We start from the raw sequence: 26,949 nt of genomic DNA on the forward strand, positions 1-26,949 counted from the left end.
TTCCAAAGGAAAGTTCCTGGAAATACCGGGAGGCCGGGGACTTCGTTCAAGGCAGCAGAAGCCATTCGCTATCATTCCACACACGCAATGACTCGAGACAGTATTTCCTCCACAATTTTTATTTTAAATTACAAAGGATGTTGCATACATTGATGAATTTGTATCTGAATAGAAGTGCTAGGGATCAAGGGTGACAGAGTAAACAAAGTCAATAGTTTAATTGTGCCTCTTTTCAAAAAAATAAAACTGCACAAATATTAACCAACATTTAACATTGCAACTCTTAACAGATCATGCTTTGAACAAGGTAAATTTATTTTCTAACAGAGACAAGACTTTCAGTACGTTTTTCTGAGCTCCAGTTGGAAGTTGGTTATAGAATATCAAGGACAACATTACAATCATGACCCCAAGCATAGGCAGAACAGGATGCCATGTTTTATTTAAAATGCCTTTTTTTTTTTTTTTTGCATCTGCGTGTGTCATCAGCCTTAAGAATTCACCCAACTACAAATACTGAGCAAAAAGTTTTCCTTGGATATATAATATTCCGGGAAGATAGATGATTCCAATCAGAATGCGTGGATATCCATCATTACAAGAGAAATTAACATTAAGTTTTCTTACTAGGTTCTGTTTCCTAATCAGAAGATTTTGATAGGGTGGGATGCACTTTTTCCAATACTAAATCTAATCCGTAAGTATTCCTTACAGTAGTAGTTAAGTCACCCAAATTTGACTTTAAATATACCCAACTAAAAATTACTTTAAACTCCAGAAAAACTCTGAACAATTATGTTACCTAAAAAACTTGGAATTTTTTTTTTATGGGGGGAAAACAAAATGCAAGTGTGGCTTCAAAGAGCTCTGGTTCCACTTTTAGCTCCAGAGCTTGTTAGAAAAACAATAAATTCAGAGTCAGTATTTGCTCCCATGGAAGTTCATGGATGTCTAAGAGGCTGAGGATTATATCCAGAGTGCAAAGACACCTTCTCGAAGCACTGGAGGGAAAACATGGCATATTGTGAAATGCAAGTTGTAGAAAGACAGAGATTTTTGTTTGCTGCAAAGAAGATACAGCCTGAAAGTGCCATCTTTGATGAATGACATTGAAGAATCCCAATTTACATTGGGAGATATTCAAGAGTGGTGTTTTCTCAACAGACTAATGCCCTTAATACAGTTACAAGAAGGATCAGTCACTGAGGCAGCAACTGTTTGAAATGTACTTCACACCATCCCTGGGGTAAACAAAATAAACCTCAGCTGTGTGCAAGGCTGTGTCAACAAGCCAAGACCACATCTAGCAGCACACTCCACTGGGTGATTCCAACTGAAGCCTCCAACTCCAAAAGAAAATCAAATCATGCTTAGATGCACTCTTGAAACTCAGGTCTCAAGGCCAAATACAGATCCTGACATTCACGGTCCAGAACTGGGTTGTGCCTCAGCAGAATTTCAGGAAGACGAGCAAGCACGTTTGAGGAGCAGAACTGCATTTGCTATTTCTGCTGGAGGCAGCTTGGACACAACCCTTGGAAATTCTCCCGATAAAACCTTTTAGAGTGTCTTTAAAATAAAAAAAAAATAGCTATGTTTAAATGATTTATGGAAAAGCACATCCAGTCATTATAGCTGTGAATAAGCTGTTTCATTAATGAAGGCAAATATTAGATAAATATTGGGGGGTGTCTTTTAAAAATAAATTTTAAACTGACATCTCTACATTTCCAAAGTGCCTGTTTGCTTTTAGGTTAGTTAAAAGACCTTTCATCCATTTTAGGTTGGTTTTTTTTGTTTGTTTGCTTTTTTAAAAAAACCCCAACTTTTCCCTGGCCCTCTTAGTATGGAAAAAAGTCAATCTATAAATTAGGAACTGAACACAGCTGAGCCTGACTCTCACATCAGCTTTACAGCAATACAACTTTATTAAATCACAATGATTTCAACTGGTATGATAAGAAAATCCAGCCCATCCACACGTAAACATAACTTTAGTAGTAAGTCTCTCTCATCCCAAAAAACATAAAGTACTCACCAAGTATCAGTAAATGTGTTCAATAAACCATAAAAGTAAGCGTTAGCAAAAGGGGTTTTGGGTTTAAAAACACCCTTCAGGAGCACCCCCACGTTTTGCAAGGCCATTCAAAAACTGTTCTTCCATAGAAATACAAAAGGACTACTGAGAGAAACTGCAATCAGCCCTGTCCACACTCGCTCCAGCACGCTTAAATCAGCTCTGATTCCACCTCAGGAGCTTTGACGAGTTCAGAGGGAATGAAAAACACTTAGTTCTAGATGTACAAGTAAGGCACAATATAAAGCCACATCATCATCTGTTCATGAAGGGAGGGGAAGGACGAGGGTCATACATGGTACAGCAGAACAAGCAGCCCATCGATTCCAAGTGTGGCACCTACGTTCAGACTGACGAGATCTCGACAAGAGCAGTTATGACAGCATGCTTTTAATATGGAAACAAATCCTAGAGAATCCAGTGTATCAGAAAAAAGGAAGAGCTTTCTGGTTGTATTAAATCAAAAAATAGATCATTGTTTTTGGATATAGGATTAAAAGTGAATATTCACAATGCCTACACTCAAAAACAAACAAAAAAAAAACCCCAGGACTTCGTTAAGATCCACATACTATGTATGAACACTGAAAATCTTTAGAAAATGGTCTTCTCTAAAGATCACCCCAAAACGCATGCCACAATTGCCAAAAAACAGAACATGTACATTTGTTGGTTTTTATACCCTTATAAGATTTTTGTTTGTGATAAGTATACACTAAATGTATATATTTTAATGACACTAGAGGAAGCAGATTGTTACTGGCATTAAAGTACAACCATTTCTAGACGGTTTAAATGCCACAGAGTCCCCTGGTTAAAATGTAAAGCTGCACAGCTTGCCTATGTCACCTTTATGATAAAGTTAAACCAGCAAAAGGTCTTATCTTTACTCTACATTTTACTGCCAGGTTTTATTTATCTCAAGTATCGCTGCAGCATTCTGACCAGCCCAGAGTTAGCAGCAAGTGGCAGGAATCATATAAAACGCAGTTTCTTTTTTTTTTTTTTCTTTTTCCTCTTTTTTTTTTTTTAAACAAAGTGCTTTTCTAAGATATACATACATATAAATAGTTACAAAATAAAGTGTCAACATTAAAAAGCTCAACTATTTCAAAGCTTTAACTTAAAATAATACATAGGAAACACTGAAATGCGAGGGTATGGAACTCACTATGGATTCAAAGTCTACTTTGAAATGCGAGACCAAAATCATAGTCTGGTTTTCAGACAAAAATAAAAAGCTATAAAGTTGTGTGTTGCCCAGGATTCCCAGGCAGCAAAAAAAAAAAAAGGGGGGGGGGGCTTTTAAATGCCTTGTCAGTTGAATTTGTCCCAGAAGCTTTTACCTGATTTCAAACTGCTCTCTCTCAGTGCTCAGATGCTGCCTCGCCTGCAGGGTTTGGATGGAGCACAGGGACAAGCTCTGTGTGCCAGCCCTGCTCAGGCACAGCCTGCACCTCACAGGACACATTCTCTGCCGGGGTTTCCGGGGCCCTGGGCAGCTCCACAAGAACAAGAGGAATACACCAGACCCACTGTGGAAAGCAGCAGCCAACTCTCACCTCACCTGAACACCACCACCACCACCACGAAGGCCTCAAAGGAAAACACCCACATTCCACTCAGATTTTGCAAGCCTTAAGTGGATTTACAAAGTTTTGCCTAAACTGCCCTGGGTATTTGTTCAGTCTCTTGTAGGAAAGACTTTCTGTACAGCTCAGTAGTGGTATTTTGGCCTCCTCCTCCCTTTTGAGTCTTCCAAAATATTTAGGTGCAAAGGAAGCTGTGAGTGTGGCAGGGCCACCACTTTCACCAGCCACTCCTCCTGCACTGTTACCCATTCAGGCTTTTTTCTCTCATAGTACAAGCTCGGATATAAAAATAATCTACTTATAAACAAAAAGGAATCACAGTACAAACAAACTTAGACAAACTGGAAACAAAGTGAAGAAGTTCCCCAAAGGGAGTGGGGAGAAAGCCTTCATGGACTTTTGCATTTTTTTTTTTTTCAGCAGCTACATTTGAAAATATTTGGTATTTCTATTTTCAGTAAACAGTGTTTTGTCATCTTTAAATAGGGAGAGAAAGAACAGGGAGGAAAAGGAGGGGGGGGTCCATGAAACCAGAGAATGATCTTGCCTTGAGATAAAGGACTTTCTCATCAAAGGCTAAAGCTTTTAATCTGTACGTTAACACTGACTACAAAGCCAACTCTTATTAGCAGAAGAGCAAATAAGAACTTTGTGTTAATATTCTTCAATCATAGAAACTACTGAATTAACAAGAATAAGTCACATATAAGTCTGAAGAAGCTAGTTTCGAAATACCTGTACAAAAATATAAAAGTCTATAAATTTTTTTTTGTTTTGTTTGAAGCCTGTGTTGATCCTTGGAAACATCACATGCATAATAATACATCAACTGGAAAAGTGGCAACTAAGGAATTAGATATTTGTAGCTCTTTTTTTTTTTTCCTCTTTACATATATACACGTTACAATAAAAATAATTTTATTTTGGTTGTTTGGTGGAAGTATACTACAACAAGCTAAATACTTTTTAAATTCTCAAAGTCAAAAACTATTTTACCAATAGCTTACTAAAATCCAAATATATTAAAATCTCCTACAGTAAGTGCAGAGAAAAAAGATTTAAAGACTCCAAGACGGCCACCAACTTATCTACCATGGAAGCGAACTACAAGAACAGCAAAATAATATTGTTATGTATGAATGCTCCTTCTGTAGATAATTGGACCCAAACAAAAAAATTCACAGTTCAGTAAGATCCCTAACCCTGACCTTTAATTTTTTTTCTTTTTTTCTTTTGTTTTTACATTCAGTACAGTATCATATAAGCTGTGCAAAACTTTACTTAGACTGGCAGTTCGCCATATCAGTTGCATTTGTCTTTGGTACAAAAATAAACAATCGCATTAATGTGCAAGTATTTGTTTTCTTCCGGCCAAAGTACCGAAATTGAGTTTTCTAGAGCCATCTTTTATACAATACATAGACTCTGTGGCATATATCTACATTTTCAACATATTCCTATATACATTCAAAAATTTTTAAGAGCTGGAACAAATACATTAAAACCTAAAATCTCACCATCTATACAGCTCGGTTTTGCCCCTCAGGGTTTTCTTCATACAAAACTTTACCAGCTTATACTGATAGCTCTCCCCACAAAATACAAGGCACAAAGAATATACTTTTTTTTTCTCTTGCTTGCACAGACATTTAAATACTCTATTAAGCTCAGAAAATTAAAGTCTTATATGGCACACTAGCTCTAATGCTGCGTGTGCTATGTACAAGTTAATGGTTGCACAGAAAGCTTACTGTGTTTTTTTTTTAAGAACAAGGAAAGAAAATCCAATTATTTAAAAATAAAATTAAAAAAAGAACAAAAAACTCCCTACATTGACAGCTTCACCAAAAAAATGCTTCCTCTTACTTCACTTGGACCATAAACCTGTCACAATGTCTGGCAAATGCTAAATTATTTTCTCTAGCAAACCCATGTTTTTGCTTCTAAAACAAAAGTGATATATTCTGGTCCTAGATCATTTGAAAGAGAACTCTCATTTCTGCCCTTGAGCTTGAAGCAGCTTTGAAACTATCTGGTTTATGGTCCAAAAATGCTCTGCAGCATTTTCTACCACGCCGTGATTTGTTTTCCTACACTGTTACTTGAAAGCAATGGAACCTACAGGTGAGTGTTTACAGAGTGCTAAGCTGACATGCAGACCAGAATCACAACGAGGAACTCGGCAGCACAGGCAGAACCTGCCCCAGAGCAGCTCCAGTCCTGTCCTAAACCTTGGCCATGGGGATCCGCAGCCCCACGAGGCCGCCCGTGGGGTCTCCCTCTGCTGTCTTCTCCAGCACCTGGTTCACAAACTCCGACGTCTGCCCAGCTACAGGAAGTCCTGGAAGGGAGGGAAGAGAAGCTGCTCTCAGGTCACTGCTCGTGGCACATTCCTACTGATGCCTCAGGTTTTGGCTTTTCTATTTTTCACATTCTGTGCTGCTTTAGTGTGTGGGTCTGAGCTTCACATGAGGGGATGGTGAGCTCTGTGCACAGAGCAGGGAGACAAAACAATTCCTGCTCCAGCTGGGCACCAAGGACAAATGATCCAAACCTCAGGCCCAGGAGCACAAACAGCGTGGGCTGGAGAGAGAAAAACAAGCAGGATGGGAGTGCCTGGGCTAAAGCTGGAATGGGACAATGAACTGCAAGGTGCAAATGGAGCAGAATTATAAAAGTGAGACCTCATGACCAGCCATTCATTTTTGGTACATTTTGGATCATCTTGGGTTCATTTTGTGCCATTTTGGTTCATCTTGGGTGCAGCCCTGGCTGGGCTCTTGTGCTGCCCAAGGTGGATCCATTGAGGCCTTTTGATAAATCCCTGCTTTATTCTTTAGCTCTGTCCAGCCTCTGCTCTAGGCCAGCCTTCCCAAGGCATCACTATGGGTGACACAAACCAGGGGACAATTTGGGTGGGACAAATGCAATCAGGAAAGGGTTCATTGGTTTCTCTAGATCAGAAATTGTTTGCAATCAAATACAGAAAGCCCAGAGAAGGCACCAAGATGATCAGAGGGCTGGGAGGAAAGGCTGGGAGAATTGGGATTGTTCAGCCTTTGGAGTGACCTCATTGTGGCCCTCACAGTGCCTGAGTAAGACAACAAGATGGAGAGAGAATTTTTACAAGGGATGGAGGGACAGGACAGAGGGAATGGCTTCAAACTGCCAGAGAGCAGGGTTAGATGGGATATTGGGAAGGAACTGCTCCCTGTGAGGGTGGGCAGGCCCTGGCACAGGGTGCCCAGAGCAGCTGTGGCTGCCCCTGGATCCCTGGAAGTGCCCAAGGCCAGGCTGGACAGGGCTTGGAGCAGCCTGGGACAGTGGGAGGTGTCTCAGGTGGAATGGGATGAGCTTTGGTGCTCCTCGGGGTATTTATGATTCTGTATCTTCATACCCAGGTAAATACACAAAGTTCACTGCTTACCAAGAGTGTCTTTAATAAGTATGTTCAACTTTTGTTCCATGTTGATTCCTCTGTCATCTTTAGGTACCTGCACCCGATTAACTATTTCTTGTTTAATGGAGTTGATGACAAAGAGTAAATTATCTGCAAAGGAAAAAAAAGGATTAGCTTTACATCACATTCCCCTGGAAGGGATTCACAGTTACCCACACACAGCTATCTGTGTCAAAGGTGTCACATCACACTTACTGTAAAACTGAATGTAATAGTTTACATCAAATATGACCAATATTTTCAATGATATTTACAGAACATGCATACATTTACATAATTTACACCTGCAAAGTAGCTCAACATTGCAGGTAACCAAATTTACATTCACTTTATTCAATGGGCTGGTTTTGTAGAACAGAATTGCTGGGTTTGTACCAACTCTTTTCTCTACGACCCAAGTTACATCATAGTGCAAAACACAGACTTGCCCAAACAAAAGGAAAATTAAGATGTGAAGAGTTGTATTTACCATATTCCGTGTTGAGACCCCAGAGTTTAACTTTATTGGCTTCATACTGGGCTTTCTTTTTTAGTCTACAAGCCCTATGGCAAGAAGAGGGGAAGAATTAGAGCACTACCAGAAATTCCAGAGTAGTAAGAGCCACATGAACTCATCAACCAACCCTCCCAGAGCTGTGATGCACAAACACATCCATCCTCACTCACCTGCACTGGAAACACTCTGCTACCTGCATCTGCTCACATTAGACACTTGTGGAATTTCCCACTGTCCCAGCTGTTTGCCCCACAGCTAAGGAAGCCAATTCCAGTGGAAACACATCCTTATCTAGGAAACAGGCAAACCACAGCTCCCAAGGTGGCAGCTGCTCTCCTTTTTGATAAACTGGTAATTCCCATTTGATAAACTGGTAATTCCCATTTGATAAACTGGTAATTCCCATTTGATGAACTCCCACTCCCATTGCAGGAGCTGCCACATGAAGCAGAATTTCTTCAGGTTAAACTACTAAAGATTGCTTAGATCTTTATAATTTACTTGTAGCAATCCAAATTTTCTCATCCCTGCAGCTTTACCCAACGCATACCTGGAAGCCAACTTGTTCTTCTCTTTCCTTGACCTGGGTCTGGCAGTTAAGGGAAGTTCACTGACAGGTGTCAGGTCACTGATCACTTTATTCAGCTTCCTCAGCTCGTTACCAATCTGGAGGAGTTTCCTGGGGTTGGGAGTCAGGTCTTCTACATCAGTCCTCCGTGACTTCTTTGCTGCATATTTTCCTGTTTTAAACATGCAGAAAAATGGGTAGGGAAGTGACATAATGCATACACAAACCTGTGAGAAAGCACTCTAAAACAGGCATTTTTTTGGGTGCAGTTTAAGTCCCTTTGCTCATTGCAGAAGAATGGGCCGGAATCAGGTGATCCCTGTGGCCTCTCACAATAGAAAGAGCATTTCCACACAAAGAGCTTTGTACAATTCATATTCTATCCAGATCAGATAAGAGCAAATACTGCTGGCAAGGCCACTGGATGTGACAGAGAGCATACACAACTCTGCTCAAAAATGTATGTCACAAGTTCAAACTCTGTTGTTTTGCTCCAGCTGTAAACTTGTTAACTCATATGCAGCCAAAATATCCTCCTGCACACTCCAGTGGATTAAACTCCTAAATAATCTTATTGCCAAAGTCCTGTTCTAAGAAAGAGTGCTGAGGCCTGGTGCTGAAAAAAATCTTCAGCAATGCTGAGATGAAATGATCCACATAAGTGCCAGTTAATCCCTTTTATTATATGTATTCTAAGCTATTTAAGGCCTGGTTTTGCACTTGACTTAAAGGTCAAGTGGCCAAGTGTCTGGTGGGTTTGAGTCCTCAGAGCCTGTTTGGTTATTTGGTGTTGGATACCAAATATAAAATAATGGAATCACAGAATGGTTTGGGTTGGAAGGGACCTTAAACTCATCTTTTTCTCCCCATTGCCATGTGCAAGGACACCTTCCACTAGACCAGGTTGCTCAGAGCTCCATCATGAGAAAGAGCAGTGACAGGGACTTTAGGTGCTGATATTTCACTACAGCTTTTAAAAAATAAGGACATTCAAAGAAAAAAAATGCTTTCTTCCCTGAATAAATCTATAGGTAACAGCAACAACAACAAAAAACTCCTTCTGATTTAAGAGAAGGCCAATTGCCATGTTAAAGGCAGTAATTTTCAACTCTAAGGGAACATTAACCTTACAACCAGGGAAGGTGGTTTAAATTGCTCCTTCAAAGCCAAAAATCAAATGGAGCAGCCTAAAAGAGGTCCTGTGAGAAGAAAACAAAAATACCCCTAAGAGTGGCTTGTTTTGGATGATGTTAATCATGTTTGTGGTGCAGTAATTGCTCACTGGGAATAAATCAGTTATTAGAGCAACTAGTTTAAGTTTCTAAGAGGGCATCTTAAGGAAATAGTTTATTCCCAGAGGAGTAACTGCTTCACTGTGCTGCATTCACAGGGGGAAAACAAGGAGGGAGGAGCAGAGAGAGACAGTTGTGCCTTAGTGCTTGTCCTCAGCTCATACCAGTCCCCTGAACTTGGCACCCCAGAGCCCTCCCAGCCTCCTGCTAACACAGGCAGCACTGACAGGAACAGCCACGAGCAGCAAACGTCAGTCAAGTCACCATCCAATATTTACAGTATCCCACTGAGAAAGCTTTGAACTCTTGGGGTTTCCACTGAGAGCCCTTGGAAGTCACAATTCTCAATTCATCCACACTCCTCTGGAAGAAACCACATTGAAAGTCCCTACTGTGTGCTCACTGTGCCTTCCCTGGGCACTGCAGAGTAACAGACTTACAGTGCTGGAGTTTTCATGGCCAAAACACAACTTCTCAGCACTTGCAAGGAGGGGATTTTGGCTGCTGAAGGTGTCACAAGGAGAAGACAGTCATTTGTGACCAGGCTGAGGATTTCTTACCATGGTGGAGCCCATTCTTCTGGTACATGTTGCTGGGCAGGGTGTCCCTGTCCCACTCGGATGGCCTCAGCATCCTCTCCTGCTGGGACGGCGTCAGCTGCTCGCTGTACTCCCAGAAGTATCTTCTCTTGCCTCTTTTCCGAGAGGATATTGCAGTCATTTCTTTTAAATCCTCCACAGAATCGTTTTCATACCCTAAAAGGATGCAGGGGGGTTGTTTATATGCTGGTGACAGAATTGTTTGTAGCCCTTCAGCAGCGGACTGAGGATTCAAGTTGAAAGCAAAACCCACAGCCAGCTCTGTTTTGCATTATCTAACACTTGGTTCCCAGCATCAACTGCTCCTGGGTACTTGCCTTAAGTCCAGGATAGACACTGAGCAACTTCATTAGTTGAAAAAGACAAAATTATTTATGCATTTGAAGTCCCTTTATGTTCTCTGACCCTCTAAGCTGTAGTCCCCCACAGTCCCAGCAGTGCCAGGTACAGACAGCAGATGTTGGACCACGTTCACCCATCCTGACAATTTCCTCCATGAACTGCCAGGAACACAATCCTAACTCACCTCCACATTTGACAAGAACAATGGAAAGAGAAGCAGATTAAATAAAGATGGATTAGCAAAAGACAATAAAGAAAAAATTATTCAATTATAGAACACTCTGAGTTGGAAGAAGCCCACAGGATCGAGTCCAGCTCCTGCTGCTCCTTGGCTCCAAAGACCTGCAGGGAATAAATCCAAGCACTGATCCCTCCTAGGCTGGAGAAAGGGGCTCTGTTATCAGGACAGTGACCAAAGGACCATCTCAGCTGAAGGGATCTGGATCCACTGTTCAACCTCTTCCTCCTCTTTAGTGGGATGGGAAGAAATGACCCTCAGTAAAGCTGTACAATATTTTAGTGGTGAATTATGATGCACTTGATATCATGACTTGCTCATGAAGGACATGGAAACTGTAATGCCACTGCTCACATCACAGAAATATTTTACCATAACTATGTAAACCCAAACCACTGGTTTTCAAACCCCAGATACGCTTAAGAAAATAATCTATACTAAGGTTAAAAAAAACCTCAAACCACTGCACGACCTTTTGTGCTGAAATGCTAAATATTAGTTTACATTTACTCAAAAAAGGAGCATTTCTAAACATCACATACTGTGATGAGCTAAAGGAAAAGCCACCCACGCATGGACTGCAGGCTTAGCAAGCCTTGACCCCATATGCTTCAGCTCTGCTTCATCTTCCAGCAGCACAAAGAACACTTTCTTCCTTTTAAAACAGTCCATTCAATTAGTTTGTTTGCACTTGAAAAAGCAGTTGAAAGAGGAAAAACAAACTTTCTTGCTTTGGTTTGACTCTCACATCATAACCCAAAGCACGAAGTCAGGTATGCAGAAGGATGAAATCCATCCTGAAGTTCTGTTTCTCACAATTTCATCAATTCATTTACTTGGGTTCTCTGGTTTGTTGGAAAGGCAGGATTTTAAAGGCAAACCGAACAATGAAACATGCTTTTTAAAACATTTGTGCTGTATAGCCAAAATTATTGACAATTTACATTAAATACAGTTTCAAATACCATAAATATTTGTAACTGTAGCTCCATTTTACTCAAATGCTGTTTGACATAAGTATCAAAATACACTTAAAAAACCCACTGACTTTCCACCTAAAAAAAGCTGTGTAACTCATTATACAGAAATACATAAATTGAACCCATCTTCATGATAACACAGAATGAATCCAAGCAATGAAAACAAATCTCTGTAAGAGCTGAAGTGTACAAATGTACAACAAGGTTAAAATCAGGACTTCCTGTTTGCTTATTCAAGCTGTAATTAAGTTAGCAACTTCAATTACACTGACTTAATACATCCTGCCTTGCAAGCCCAACGCTGCCCTGCTGCCATTATAAAGTTACATAAAAGAACCCAGTGCAGTGTCCTAACCTAACACACAACCTTGGTTAGCTGCTCTGCACCGTATTTATTCCTCCCCTTAGCAAAGATCACACAGCAGGGCAGGCTTCTAAGAAATCTGAAAGGCTTCTTGTATTTAACTCTGAAGCCCTTCAGAACCCCCCTCCTTCACATCCCTCCCCGTGGTTTCGGGTTTAAATTCACCAGGGTTAAATGAAGCAGAACAGAGAACGGCGCTCGCGTGACTCCTGCATCTCACCAGGTGAAACCCAAAAATAGCCCCACTGAAACAAACCCAGAGAACTCCTCCTCTTCACCACCTCACCACAGGGGCTTCTGGCAAATCATTCCCAGTGTTCTTCCCCCAGCTGATGGTTCAGGTGCTCAGACTGACCTAATGCAGCTTCTTAAAACAATCTGAGACTCTAGGAGCACTTTTTCACTCATTTCTTCTCCAGTGCTACTGACAATGGAATAAATTGCTGCATTTCCCATTTCTGGAATCTCCTGACTGCTCGATGGCAGGAACAGTTATTTAGAAGTCTTTCTACTAAATGAGTTAGGAAAAATAAACTCAGTACTAGCAAAACCACCACATATAATGCTAGAAAAGGCCTGGGCTGGTAATTCCCATAATAAACTACCTTTGCAGGGGACCAAAATTGCTAAATCTGTGTCATGGTGATAATAAAAACACTGTTGTCCAAACTTGCCTGAGAGCCAGGCACATGTTTAGCTATTTCTCCTTCACTATATCTAAATATTTCCTCAGATAATACTTGAAGAAAGCATTTCATTCACTCTAAAAGCATGCATGAAGAATAACCAAAAGCAAATTATGTATAGGAAACCATCAGAGGGTCAGCAATAACGAGCAGATTTTTGTCCTTTCAGTAAATTATATCCACACTCAAAATAACAACTGATTTTGCTTTCAGACCTGTGGAAGGTTTAATTTTCCTGTGCTGTGCCTATTTTTAGATTCTTTACCCATAGTATTTACCTTTAGAGGTAAAAAAGCAACACAAAATACAAGAGTGACATAATTGGAATAGCTGGAGATATTATTTCCTAAAATAGACAAAATATATGATAAAATTTTTAATATCACCACATTTGAGGTGAATGGTTTTAAGCTTCATTCATGGAAGGGTTTGGCAAGCTTGGATAAGCCCAGATCCTCAGCTACTGCTGCAGAATGTGGATTGTTGGGTCAGTAAAATCATTAATTCATTCATTCCACCCACAGTATTTAACACAAGCTCTCTTCTTCAGGGATCCCAGGCTCGCAGTGCAACACATCCCCCATGGGCTGCAGAGCTGGAACAGCTGCTCAGGGCCCCAGAAAGCAGAGGGAGTTCACTCCAGAAGGGAGGAAGAAGCTTCAAAATGTTAATAAAAATGTGTTGTGTGCATGTGAAAGTAGCATAAAGGGCAGAATGCTTAACGAGTTTAATGCCAACGCAGGAAATCTAATTAGAAAATAATTTCATCTGAGAGTTCATTATGACAAACACTGACAAGCTTTAGGGAAGCTGCTGTTCTCAACGAGGAAAAATTTCAGCTGCTTTATCCCCCTGAAGTAACATATTGCCAAATGGCTGAATACTTTAATTCTTATTCTTTATTACAGGGCATTTATAAGATGTGACTATTGTAATACTTTCTGAAGTCAAATTAATACTTGGTTGCAATCCTGTGCAGATTTTATTTTTATACATTGTTACTGTTTTGTTACCTTCTAGGTGAAGGTTAGTTCTTATTCCTGCTCTTAGAACTCCATTTTTAAAGGCAGGAGAGAGAGGAATTCAGTATCCTTCTGAAGCCCCACTAAGTGTTACTGCTGAAAACCACCTAGAAATTACTCTATTAATTTCAGTCATTCTTTGGATTCTATGGAAAAGCTGCACCTGAAAATAGGACTTAAATAATTATGAAGTCATTTCACTCAGGATGTGATTTCATCCTGACAGATCCAACTCTGGATAAATTCACAGCTACAAGAAGTGCTAGAAATCTCTGCACATCCTACCAGAGAGCTACAATAAAAAAAGAAGGCCACACTTGCAGGCAGCTGCTCAAACCTCAGGCTACAGCTGGGCTTCCTGTACTCTATTATTTTTGTTGCACGACCACAGTTGATGCAGTTTTTCATGAAATAGGGCAACAGAGACTTTGCATACTTCGAATAAATTGCATTTTGCAAAGCACTTAGAAAACGTGGGAGGAGAGTTCACAACTTAAGATCAGTGCTGCTCATCTGTAACTACCAGGAGTTCAGAAGCTTTCCTTCCCACTCACAGGACAAACCCATCAACCCCCACGTTACCAAAGCCCAACCATGCTGGTACCTGGTTCGGAGAAGGTATCGCTGATGTCATCGTCCTTATCGTCCTCGTAATCTTCCTCCTCATCGTCGTTCTCAGACAGCTCGTGCTCGCTGCCAAAGCCTTCATCGTGGTCCTCATCTTCAATATCATCCTCATCCTCCTCCTCTTCCTCAGGCTCTGCTTTGGCTGACTGCTCACCCAAAGCGTCTGTTACAAAAAGAGAGTAGTTGTGCTCTTCTTTCTTCTGCGAGGAGTCCGACACGGACGCGCTGGCGGAAAGGCTGCTCTCCCCCACGGCCAGCCCTGGGCTCTCCTGGGGAGGGCTGAGGAGCAGCTCTTGAGTCTCTTTGAAAGGCAAACCAGGAGTTGTACTGTGACCATGGGGGGACTCGAGTCCTTTTCTCTCTTGTCTCTTTGCTACAGCCCCACAGTAGCAGGTGTTTTCCTTGGCTGCGTCGGCGTGCGCCTGGCTCAGCACGGGCCTGCTCTGCGGCAAGGGGTTGATCTTTACTTTTGCTTTTTTAACATAGTCTTTACATTCGACGTGAATGTTCACCTTTTCACTGCTGTACACGCTGGTCTTGGCCATGATCTGTGTACTGGAAGCAGGCTGGCTGCCAGGCTTGCTGGCCTTCTGGGCACAGTCCGACAGCGCGGCCTCGGCCTGCACGTTCTTGGAGGAACAGACCGGCGCCGCTGCTCTGCTCGCCATCTTTTTGCCAGGTAACAAAGAATTTAAAGAGTTTTGTTTTACACTGAAGAGCAAATCAGGGTAATAGAGTGAATCTGAGACAGGCTGGGAGTCCTCGCTGTTCAGCTGAGCCAGTGTGGGTGTTTTGCTTATCACCTCTTCATCTTGGTATGGGCTTGAAAAGTCATCAAGGCCCAGGTAGTCCACCTCTTTTGTTCCCCAGATGTCACAGCTGGTTAATTTAGTGTACTTAGTTAGGTCTTCACAGTAGGTATCCCACTGCTCCCACTTGGAGGTGAAAGCAGCTTCTTTGTCCAGGATGTCCGTAAAAGACTCCAAGTTCTCAAGGTCTTTGCAGTCCTCCATGAAAAGCAAGTTGTCCCTGGAGCTTTGCTGATAGTCCATTTCTCTGTCCTGTGCACAGTAAGAGAAGTTAAAAGTTAATACAAAAAAAGTATCCATCATCTCTTCCCTCTACTTAATCTGGTATGGAGAGCTCAATTCCAGTGAAGTATGAGAGAGTGGTGACATAGGAAGAAACCTCAAGTTCCAATAAAAGCTTCTGTGGAAGGTCAGAATGAAGTTCAGCTCCTGTGCTTCAGCAACAGGTCTTTCTTAAGACACTGCTCTTCCTGTAACACTGTATTTTCCTGCTATTGCAAATCCATCTGCTCATCAGGAACTAAACCAGTACCAATATCCATGTATTTAAAATATGAAAGACATCACAGGCATGTCTATAATCTAGGTCAAACTCTGCTGTGTGCTTAACAGAATATGCTTGAGTTTACCAGTTCCTGGAAAACCTCATTCTAACACAACCAATTAATGACCATGAGTGACCTTTCTCCTTTTGAAGCAGGGAGAAAATGAAAAAGGGAATGCTCATATAAAGCAGTTTGTGAGTCAACTTTTATTTTCCTTCCCCTGCATTCACAGCTTGGGTGAAGCAGAACATAACAGGGGGGGGAAATTCTTCCTTGTGAGAGGGGGCAGGCCCTGGCACAGGGTGCCCACAGAAGCTGTGGCTGCCCCTGGATCCCTGGAAGTGTCCAAGGCCAGGTTGGATGGGCTTGGAGCACTAGTGGAAGCTGGATTTGAGCCTGTTTGAAGAAGTGCCTGCTGAGGAAGCATCACACTTGCCAGACAAGCAGTCCAGCTCTTCCCTAATCAGCAGCCAGCAATAATGAATAATTTTCCAGCATTCTTGAACCAACACCCCTTTATTCCTACAAGAACTGGTGTCAGTCAAGGAGATGAAATTCTGGGCACACACAGGTGACCTACCAGTTCATACATGAAGTCTGGATCCGAGCTGCTCGCCAGGAGATCCGTGCTCATCAGAGTCTGCTCTGAAAACAGGTGGCTCCGAAAGGCATCCCCAAAAGGAGGGTCCATTCCACTCACACTGGGCTACAACACAATGGACAGACATTTCAAGCATGATATAAAAAGGCACATTTTCTTCTTCAACAAACAGAAAGAGGATCACCATTCCTCCTTGTCTCAGAAGGTTTTTACCAGCACAGATAAGCACATGGTTCCCCAGAGCCAGAGAATGCTTCAAGAGCAGCTGACAACATGCAGGAGCAATCAAAGGACACATTTCTATCCACCACAGAGCTGCAAGCGCTCCTTCATTCTTCCCTGTTGGTTTCAAAGTCTTACGTTTGCCAAATTTTGGGATATGTTGGCATTTGTAGAAGATGAGGGCCAGTACTGGCAAGATCTGGGAGTCTCTCTAATACAAATAATTTTGTACTAAAGCAGTGCTGACTGTGTTTAAAGCCATTGGAACTCATAAAACTTCCATAAAAAATTGTAAGGAAAGCAAAATTTATGACAACTAAATCTAGATTGTTACCTCTCTCTCAAGAACGAAGTGAAATTTGGCAAAAAAAGCATTATGCAGGATGACTGGGCATGCAGGGAACGGGCAGCAAGGCCTTCTGCTACATTTAATTGCAGACCTCAATTTCTCTTCTAGATGCTCTCACCCTGAGGGTTGGGAAGGCAGAAACACTGTGCTGCTGAAAGTCATTCAGTGTGCTGAGTGTGAATCACTGCAGTAATAAAAGGCTGTTCTGCTCTCCAGGCATCCTCCCTCACCCAGAGACAACGTGGATGAAGCTTGAACAAACACAGGACCAAGAGCAGCAGCACAGCTTCTACCACAGACACTACAGGGACCCTACAAAATATACAGCCTTTAATCTCTTACACATCTTCCCTTCTAGAGCTGGTGAAATTTGTTCTTAAACAGAGGCAAAATTATTTACAGAGCAAATAAAATCCTAGCAGACTTACCTGAGGCATTTCCAAGCCCAGATTCCCCAAATCCAATTCCAAACTTCTTGTTTTATTCACTTGTAGATTCCTTTCCAGCTTTACTTCAGTCTCAGGGAGTTTACACTGTCCATGCAATGAAATTTTTCCTTAGGATAACTTCAGTTCACCCTGATGGAGCTTTTCTATTTGTCGACTTCTGTGCAGAATAAACACAGCAAACCCCCAAGGAGGTGAGTAATCCTTCACCAACAAGGTGAAAGCTTAAAAGACAGCCAAAGGCAAGAATATTCCCTGAAAATTGATTTTTTTCTCATGCTGGAATATATATAAATTTTCTTCCCCTGACATCTTTCATTGAATGAAAAGCCACAGATGCTACAGAACAGAGCTGCTGCAAAAACATTTTTGGCCAAGTTACATTTTGTTGCCTTTTTTCCTCTCTGCTGAGGCCAGCAGCTCTACAGACACACCTGAAGAGAAAACCCTGCCAAATTGGGAACAATAATCAGCACACTGCTGGGTATCCAAGAGAGAGACAACCTTTATGACTAATGTAACAGAGCCAATAAACTCTAAAAATGTCTCAGGCAAAAGTCTCAAAATACAAATTTCAGAACAGGCAGAAATGCTGTTTCAGTGGTATCTCCCCCTTTTCTTCAGGGATGAATCCATCCAGCATCAGATAAGATTACATCAATCACTCACACAGCAACATCTAGTGGTAGAGGATCACAGAAACCATCCAGCAGCAGAGTGGAAGGGACACGTTTCCCCAAGAGAACAAATTAAAAACTGCCAAATTCACAGCTGTCTAATAAAATATCTTTTCTATTAATTCAAGTAAGGCATATATTGAAATTGGACCAATTTATCTACTGGTAGTTTTACTAGTTTAGGAGATTCTACTGGCCTGCTCTACTTCAGATGTTTGTCTAATCACTCCTTTGAGCTTTTTGAACAGTGTAAGGAAAATCCTCACTCAGCACTGCTCCTAAGTCAGACTTTGGTGCAATCTGCTCAGGCTGTGTTTATTCTCCTCTTTTGAAAAACAAATAGTAAACTCTAAGTATTCTCCCACAGCTCAGAACCCTCCCCCAGCAGCACATGACGGCATCCCCGTGATTATTCCCACTTTCAGATGGTATCTCAGCTAGTTTGTCCTCTTTAGCACATGGACTATCAGACTGTGGTAAAAACAGACACTATGCAAAGAAACCTTTACTTATCAAAACAGCCTGCTTTGCAAAGAGCAGCTGGCATATAAAGAACATCAGTTCCAGGTCCAGTTACACAGGAGTTCTCAGCTGAACCCTCGCTACCCCTGCCAGAGCGCACGTTCCTCACAGGGCCCTGTGGAGAACGAGCCAGTTCCTTGTGAGAAAAGCTCCAAAACCTCCAGGGAACCCTTTACTTATTTAAAAGTGACATTTAAAGTGAAGTTGTGCCTCAGCAAGCCCCATCTCCCTTCGCCCAGCAAAGGCCACCCCACACAGGATGGTCCTTCCCGGGTGGGGACGTGGCAGGAATGACTGAGTCACTTCACCTGGGCTAGGAGAAAGGGCCTGTTCTTTAAAACAAACACTGGGATGTTCTCAGACACAAAGAGAGAGGCAAGGTTATGATTCTAAATACCTGAACATTTTCCTTCCATGCAGACTGATGCCTTTTTCATCAGCACATGAGATTAATACTTTGACATCACTACCAAACCACCTCCTGCATTCACAAGGAGACTGCCAGAGTTCTCCGTGACACAAAGGGCAAAGAAAGGAAACATTTGCTGCTTCTTCACTGGCTAGTCTTTGTCATGTTTTCTGTCAGAACACGAGCCTCAAACTGTTCCACACACAGCCAGCAAAGGGGGTGAGACCATCTCTACTGACACTGATTTCAGGAACAACCAGCCAACACTTCCAGGTGCCAGCTTTTGGATCACTTCCAAATCCACAAAACAAACATTCAAGGCTCAGAGTACTTTTACCATCTCCAAAACTGGAGTGATAAACTTCTTGCACTATTTAAGAATGCCAGTGCATGTCCTCTCAGGTCAATGCAATGTATCAGCTAACCCAATTACTCCCATAATTCTCTTTGTATTTCATTCTTGACATTTTATAATATTAACATTTAAATGTGACTTGAATCCCAGTAGCATCTAGTCAGCCATTGCACAATGTAGGATTTTTCTTAGCAGCTTTGTGGAGGGGGAAAACACAGTGAGGCCATGAAAAGAAAGACATTGCCTCAGGGAGCCTCACAATCCAGATATCCTTCATGCTCCAAACAAAGCAACCCTGCTTCCAACTGCTTTCCAAATTTCCCAGAAAGATCAAGGTCATCATTAAAAGCCTCCTGCTGCTTACACCTAACTACCAGTGTTTCTTCACAAACTGGTAAATAAAGATGTAAGGCACAAATCAGTGACACATATGGGAGCACAGGTGTCAAATCGGAACTTGCTGTGAAGGAAAGTAATTTGTAGACTGCAGTTGAAGTCCCATTCTTACAGAATTTATCATTACTGGCACTTTCAGCCCAAGACTGAGTTAGAAAAGAATAGTCCAGCTGTTGTGTTATCTATAATGAATGCAGTTCTGAATGAACTAAAAGAGCTGTGGCAGAGCTCAAGTACAGAGCACGAAGAATTACTGAAGATAAATATAGCAGGAATTTCTACTTCAAGACAATTTCCATTAATGCCTTCCATCAGCCCTTCCCAAATGCAGAGGCACAGGTGGAATACGGAGCCCCAAGAGCGGGCAGGGTGCCGGCTCCTCTGGCAGCAGCCTGCAGGGAAATCAGATTAAGGTGATTAAGGAGCCAGGCCCGGAGCTGGTTGTGTGTCTGCAGGTCTGGAGTCACATCAGTGCCCAGCTCTGCTCCTGGGAGGAGGCTCCACTTCACTGGGGCCTGAGGAGGGGCACGACACCCGAGGGGAGCCTGCAACACACACGGAGAGGGACTCTACAAGGGATGGGGTGACAGGACAAGGGGAATGGCTTCAAACTGACACAGAGCAGGGTCAGATGGGATATTGGGAAGGAATTCCTCCCTGAGAGGGTGGTGAGGCCCTGGCACAGGGTGCCCAGAGAAGCTGTGGCTGCCCCATCCATGGAAGTGCTCCAGGCTGGGCTGGACAGGGCTTGGAGCCAGCTGGGATAGTGGAAGGTGTCCCTGCACATGGCAGGGGGTTAAAATGAAATAATCTTTAAGGTGCCATCCAGCCCAAACCATTCCAGATTCTGTGATCTTGGGAACAGATGTGTTAAGAATCTGGGCTACTGATGGAGGCATGCACATGTACATTGGTTAAAATCCCATCAGCCATCAACAAGGAACCAAAGCCTGTTCTGTAGAGTTAACACCTAATTAATCTAATGACAAATCCTAATTAAAAATGATCCCCTGTATTTAATATTTACTTTCTGAAGAGGAACAGTGGTTCCAGGATGCCCAGGACGACCAGATTTCCCACAGGGGAGCAGCAGGTGCATCACCTGGGATTACTGGTCTAACCCAGCCTGCAGCAGGAGCTAAATTCCAAATATGAAGCATTTGGGACACACAGTGCAGCTCCTGTGCATGTGCTGCCTCTTGGGCCACTAAAACACCCTCCTCTCCAACACAACACCTCTTCTCGAAGAGAAAACTCAAAAATTCAGCTTTTAGCTTAGCACCTCTGAAAGTCTTCCTCGGTCACCTGCGTGAATCATTTGTACCGTGGCTGTAACACAAGTTGCTATTTCTGGCCCAGTTCAGCTGTGTGCTTTGTACCACTGGAAAGGCACATGGAGTGTGGCTGTGCTGTTTTGTTGGCTGCACAGTGCTCATTATCCCAGCAGCTAAATGCCTGCTGTAAGTGCATTACAGGAACAATTACACTTTCACGATGGTGACTGCATCTCACAGCACAGCTTGTCAAAGTCACAATTTTGATGCAGGTATTAAAAAATAGCTCACGAGAGCCTGCCAGTACTAAACCTAAAAGCTCAGGCTGAAACATTAATGGCCAGCTCTGAATTTCAGAGAAAGCACAAAATCTACACCATGTGCTTGGAAAGAACCATTACGTACCTTGCACTGTTTGCTGTATCTGGACATTTCATGAGATACTGGAGTTAGAGATGCAAGAAGTTCTCCTGCACGTCTCTTAAAACATTTTTTTCCTTCCACAGTTTGTGCCAACTTGTTTTCTGTTACAGAACAGCCTCTGCTCAGGGCAGTCTTCAAGCTGAGAACATGCAGACTGCCCGGGGTGGAGTCCGTCCCTGGAGGTGTCCAGGGAACATCTGGGAATGGCACTCGGGGCTCTGGTCTGGTTGAGAAGGTGGGAATCACTCACAGGTTGGACTCAATGGCTTTGGAGGACTTTTCCAACCTCAATGAATGTTTATGGTTCTTACTTTTATTTCTGAATAATGTTCCTTTTTTTTTTTTTTCTTTCTACATGATTCTTCACTGATTATCCAGACTTTAAAAAATTCTTTTACTTTTCTCCCCACCACAAAGACACTAAGTTTATCAGTACTATTATTATTATTTCCTAGCAGTGAGCAAAGACACTCTTTTAAAATGTCTTCCTGTATTTCCACCCACCACAGTCTCATTCCTGGACTCACAAAAGCAGCCAAGTGCCCCTTGTCGATGAAGGATTTCTACTAAAATGTCAGCACAAGCATCTAAGGCATTATGCTCTTTGCTTTTTCTGTCCTGGAGAGAAAATTACACCTGCTTAAAACCCCCAGACCCTGAGTCTGATGGAGCATTGCCACTTAAAAGAACTAAAGATACTTCTTTCACTTCTTCTAAGCCTCTTCCCTTCAGGAGAGGGAAACTCTTACTTCACTGTCTCTGTTCCTGTTCCTCCCCTGAGCATCCCTTCCCCCTCCAGTGTTATTTTTCCAATCCTACTCGCCCACAGCAGACAGACTTCAAGACCTGGAAGTGATACCTTTAAGAGAAGCTCTGGTTTGCAACCACACACACACCACCTCAGGCAGCAGAGCCCATGAGCCCCCAGAAGAGCACAGAACTCATGGACCCCCCATGCCAATGCCAATTCCCAGCTCTGGGGGTGCCCCAGCTGTGTCAGCAAACAGGCAGATCCCAAAAACTGATGGAATCACAGAGCCACAGAATGGTTTGGGCAGGAAGGGAGATTAAAGATCATCTGGTTCCATTCCCCTGACATCAGCAGGGACACCTTCCACTGTCCCAGGCTGCTCCCAGCCCTGTCCAACCTGGCCTGGGACACTGCCAGGGATCCAGGGGCAGGCACAGCTGCTCTGCCCACCCTCACAGGGAGGGATTTCTTCCCAATATCCCATCTAACCTTGCTCTGCCAGTGTGAAGTCATTCCCCATGTAAATTGTCTCTCTCCATCTGTCCTGTGGGTTCCCTCCAGGCACTGTGAGGCCACAGCTGTGTCACCCCAAAGCTTCTCCTCTGCAGGTGAACACTCCCAGCTCTCCCAGCAGAGCTGCTCCATCCCTCTGATCCCCTGGTGCCTCCTCTGGGCTCTCTCCAGCAGCTCCAGCTCCTTGCTGTGCTGGGCCAGCTCTGCAGGTGGGACTCACCTGAGGGGGCACAGGGGCACAACCCCCTTTGCTGCTGCCCACTGGGGATCAGCCCAGGGCATGGGGGTCCAGCTGGGGTGCAGCTCTCACCCACCAGCACCCCCAGATCCTTCTCCAGGGCTGCTCCATCTTTGCATCTGTCCCTGCCTGTGTTTATATCCCAGCCTGCACTGATATTGACCATCATGCAAGGAGCAGAGGCAAATTAAAATGATTACTTTTTATACTAACAAACATTCTGCATCCACATATTTTGTAACAACTACGCCCAGATCGATATATTCCTACTAGAAGGACTTTTCTGTATGTTCTGGAACAGAGATTTTATCTTTATTTTAGTGCCAAGAGTGGGATGTGCAGCATGTTAAACTTATTAAAACTATATTAACAGATTTAAAATAATTTTTAAAAATTATTAAATTTAAAATAGTCATAGCATAAAACTTATTAAAATAACACTGCCGAGCAAGGAGAGTTGTTTGCACATGAGAATTAGTAGAAAAACTAACATTTAATTTTTTTTTTTAAGTTGTATATTTCCCCTGAAGCAGAGTGTGGTGAAAGCAAAGGCAAATAACAAAAGCAAAACTAAACAACGATTCAGCTTCCAATCTCCAGCAATATTCTACATCCTGACAGGATGGCTGTTCCTGTATTTTTTTTTTCTGACAGAGTCTTTCAGAATAAGAGAAAAATTAATTCTGTCGTTTCCAGGAAAAAACAAAAAGCAACACAAGTCTTATGATGAAGGGAACGGTACAGTCTGGTCTACTCTTCGTACTGTGAAATTACAATTATTATACTCTTATATAGAAATTTAGAAATGGGGCATCCATACCAAATACTTCAAAGCCAGCAGAAAATTCAAAAAATGTATCAGTCAAAATTGTCCAAAAAGTAAAAAAACCCGTGGCTTAAGAGTTTAAAACAGAAGGATTGCAAAAAAAAAAAAAAAAAAAAACAAAAAAACAAAAAAACACGGAGATTTTTATAGCAAGGTCCAAGCATTAAATTTACAATTTTAACAAAACTTTTGGTTTAACTTTCACGCCAATGCTGACTCTCAAGCACTTCTTATGCAGTGCCAAGGTTTGATGTTAAAACATTCAGTTAAACTTCCCAAATCACAGAGCGTGGACAGGCAGGCCATGGGAATGTAAACCTGTGCGTTCCCTTATTTACCCCATCAGTCTATTAATGGGACAAAAGCTTCTGTTTGTTCCCAATTAATTCCTGCTAATGCTGACTTCAATCTCTGTCCTTCACAGGCTGTTTGCCTCTGTCTTTATTTAAAAACCACCTGGGGAGGATGCTCAGGGGGCCTGATGCCTCTGCTGCGGATTGCTCTCACCAGGGAATACTCCCACCAAACACAGAATAAAATTCCTTCTTGGCTCAGGTGAGCTACTGGCTATGGACAGGTCTGAGGTCTCTGAGCTGCTGTTATTTATGCATTTAAAAAGGAAATCTCACCGCGATTATTTTAGCAGGAAAGGTTTCTTGCAGAACCATCACAGCCAGAGCAGCTGGGGCTGCCCCTGGATCCCTGGAAGTGTCCAAGGCCAGGCTGGACACTGGGATAGTGGAGGGTGTCCCTGCCCATGGCAGGGCATTGAAATTAAATAATCTTTATGGACCCTTCCAACATAAACCATTCGGGGATTCTACGATTTATTTTCCATAGAAATTCGGACTTCTCATTTAAGCCGCCAACAATAGAAATCGACCACATTTCTAAAGCACCTGTGTCTGCCTCTCTGTAATTTTTACTATGAAAACACATTCAATAAAAATTATAATTAACCTACCCCACAAGAATGCTCTGAGGCGACCTTAGAGGCCTTTTAAACACAATCTTTAAAACATTTAGAAGCGTTCAAAAGACAACATGAGTATCTGATTCTGTTACGTGGAGCGTGATTTCAGCAAGTCACCCCTCGAGTGGCAGCAACAGAAAGATCAGGATCACTTTTAAGTGAGAACCGCACATTTCGGCTGGCAGCGCCGAGTGCTCCAAGCTCCAGCCTGTTGCATGGGGAAGGCAGAATAAACCCCGCGTGTCTCACACCGGCAGCGGCAGCGGAATTCTCCTGGATACCCGAGAAATGCCGTGGGCTGCGGGGCTGCCAGGGACGGGGGAGGGCACGGCAGCGATGCCGCGGGTGGGGAATAACGCCCAGGGTGGGGACCTTGGGGACAAAAGTTAAATAATAAAGATTGGCTTTGAGTCTGCGGTGACACGGGGGGCTTTAATCATGGTGTTCCCGGCTAGGAAGCTGCGTGAGCTTAGAGCAGACGCGGAGAGGTGTCCGACACCGCGTGGGGACACGCTGAGACCCACGGGCGGCTCCTGAGGCGGCCCGGGGAACTCGCGGATGTTTTATAACCCAAATCTGCGGGGACCGGGGAGCAGGAGACGGGAACGCGCCCCGTCCTCCCCTCAGCGCGGGGCACGGGACCCCGTGAGCGCGGGCACCGCCCCGGGCCGGTCCCCACGCCTAGGTGGGACAGCCCCGCCCTGAGGCAAAGCGCTGCGGAGGGACGGGCGGCGCGGGGATGGCCCCGGCGGCCACGGCCCCGCGCGGTGCCCGCGTCCCCCCGGCGCCCCCCGGCCCGGCCCTGACCCACTAACACACCTCCGGCCAACATGGCCGCCCCGCCGCCCAGCGCAGCCTACCCCGGCCGCCGCCGCCCCGCCCTCCGCGCCCGCTCATTGGCTGGCTGCCCCGCCGCGCGCGCTGCCATTGGCCGCCGCGCCCGCCGCTCACCCGCCCAGCGGCCCTTTCAAGCTAGGGTGAGGCGACATGTAAACAAACCCCCTCCCGCCGCCCCGGCCGCGGCCCCGCGACCCCCGAGCCGCGCCCGCCGCTCCGGGCACCCGCCCGGCCGCCCCCGGCCCCGCCGTGCAGCACGCACCGCCCAGGGAGCCGTGTCCCGCGGGGGGCGGCCCCCGCCCGGCGACCCCCGCCAAGGCTGCGGGCAGCCGGAGCGCACCCGCGCTGCCCGAGAGAAGCCCCTTCCCGCAGCAGCGAACAGCAGTCCCTCCGCTCTGTCGTTAGTTAAACGCCGCGCCGGAGCGGGGACGGTGCCGTCCTGCCCCGCACTCGCAGAGCGGTGACCCCTCTCCTGCAGCTCTGCTCCGTAGCCTTCGGAGCGGAGCCGCCCGTCGGGCACCAACACCCCCGGGCACAGAGACCCCGCACGCCCACCGGTCAGCCCCGGCCGTCCCGGGCACTCAAACAGGTCGCAAACGGAGGAGGCGACTACGAGCCCGAAAGGCAGGAGTGCAGGACATGCCGATCCCTTCTCTCCCGTCCCGGGCAGCCCCTCCGCCCGCACACCCAGAGCGGCCGGACTGCCCAGGCAGGACGGCGCTTTCCTCTCCGAGACTCGCTTTCCTTCTAAAGGCACGGGCCGCTCCTGCCGGGCGGAGGCTGGAGGGGGCAACGCCGACAACTCTGGGCTCAGCCCACGCTCCGTCCCTGCAGCCCCTTCCCATCGCCCCCAGCCCGGCCCCAGAGCCCCGCTCCGGGACCGGACACCCCCCGCGCACCGCTGCTCTCCCGCGGCCGCGGCAGCCACACCCCCCCGGCGGGCGAGCGGAGCGGACGGGCCGCTGGCACCATCCCCGTCCCGCCGCCCTCGGCAGCCGGGCAGACGCCTCCGTCCCGCTCTCCCTCCCTCCCTCCCTCCCTGCAGCCCCCTGCCCGCCGACACCGCCTCCTCCCACACGAGCAGCCGGGCCCCGCGGCCGCCGGCGCCCTCGGTGCCCTGCAGCCCCCCGGAGCCCCGCGGCCCCCCCGAGCCCCCGACTCACGGCGCTCAGCGGGGGCCGCAGCCCCGCGCGGCCCGGCCCGGCCCCTCCATGCGGCCCCGGGTTTGTTTGTTTATGTCCCTTCCTGACGGGTTCCCGGAAATCGCGTGACTCGCCCCTCACGTGGCCCGAGGGGGCGGGCGCGCGCGGGGGGCGGGGGGAAGGGGGTCTGCGCCAGCCAATAGCAGCGGGCTGTCGCTGTCACGTGGCGGCGGAGCGGCGCGCGGGGGGCTATTTAAGGCGGGGAGGCGGGTGCCCGCGGGCAGAGCGCGGCGGGGCG

The 26,949-nt window shown here is 45.0% G+C and overlaps 1 protein-coding gene across 5 annotated transcripts; it reads right to left on the reverse strand.

The window, feature by feature from the left end:
* Positions 1–98: 98 nt before the first annotated feature.
* CREBRF (CREB3 regulatory factor) lies at positions 99–26,737 on the reverse strand. 5 transcript variants are annotated; one of them, XM_053956291.1, is made up of 9 exons: positions 26,673–26,737; positions 17,298–17,475; positions 16,278–16,403; positions 14,321–15,404; positions 10,046–10,240; positions 8,176–8,365; positions 7,599–7,672; positions 7,097–7,219; positions 99–6,010 (listed from the first exon to the last, which is right to left on the reverse strand). In XM_053956291.1, the coding sequence occupies exons 2-9, from the start codon at positions 17,304–17,306 to the stop codon at positions 5,895–5,897; spliced, it is 1,917 nt and encodes a 638-aa protein (XP_053812266.1). In that variant the 5' UTR covers positions 17,307–17,475; positions 26,673–26,737; the 3' UTR covers positions 99–5,894. The 5 variants fall into 5 exon arrangements, with proteins under 5 accessions (XP_053812266.1, XP_053812267.1, XP_053812269.1 ...); XM_053956292.1 differs by having other exon boundaries at positions 17,298–17,472; positions 26,673–26,732; XM_053956294.1 differs by lacking the exon at positions 26,673–26,737 and adding an exon at positions 24,664–25,270.
* Between the last annotated feature and the right edge of the window lie 212 nt (positions 26,738–26,949).

The sequence above is a fragment of the Vidua chalybeata genome, chromosome 15, assembly GCF_026979565.1.
Source record: "Vidua chalybeata isolate OUT-0048 chromosome 15, bVidCha1 merged haplotype, whole genome shotgun sequence".
NCBI lineage: Eukaryota > Metazoa > Chordata > Aves > Passeriformes > Viduidae > Vidua > Vidua chalybeata.

Coding starts and splice junctions, on each gene's coding strand:
- CREBRF (XM_053956291.1), bottom strand. Junction 7,673..8,175: donor AAGAACAAGTTGGCTTCCAG/GTATGCGTTGGG, acceptor TTCTTGCCATAG/GGCTTGTAGACTAAAAAAGA. Junction 6,011..7,096: donor ACTTATTAAAGACACTCTTG/GTAAGCAGTGAA, acceptor CCTCCCTTCCAG/GACTTCCTGTAGCTGGGCAG.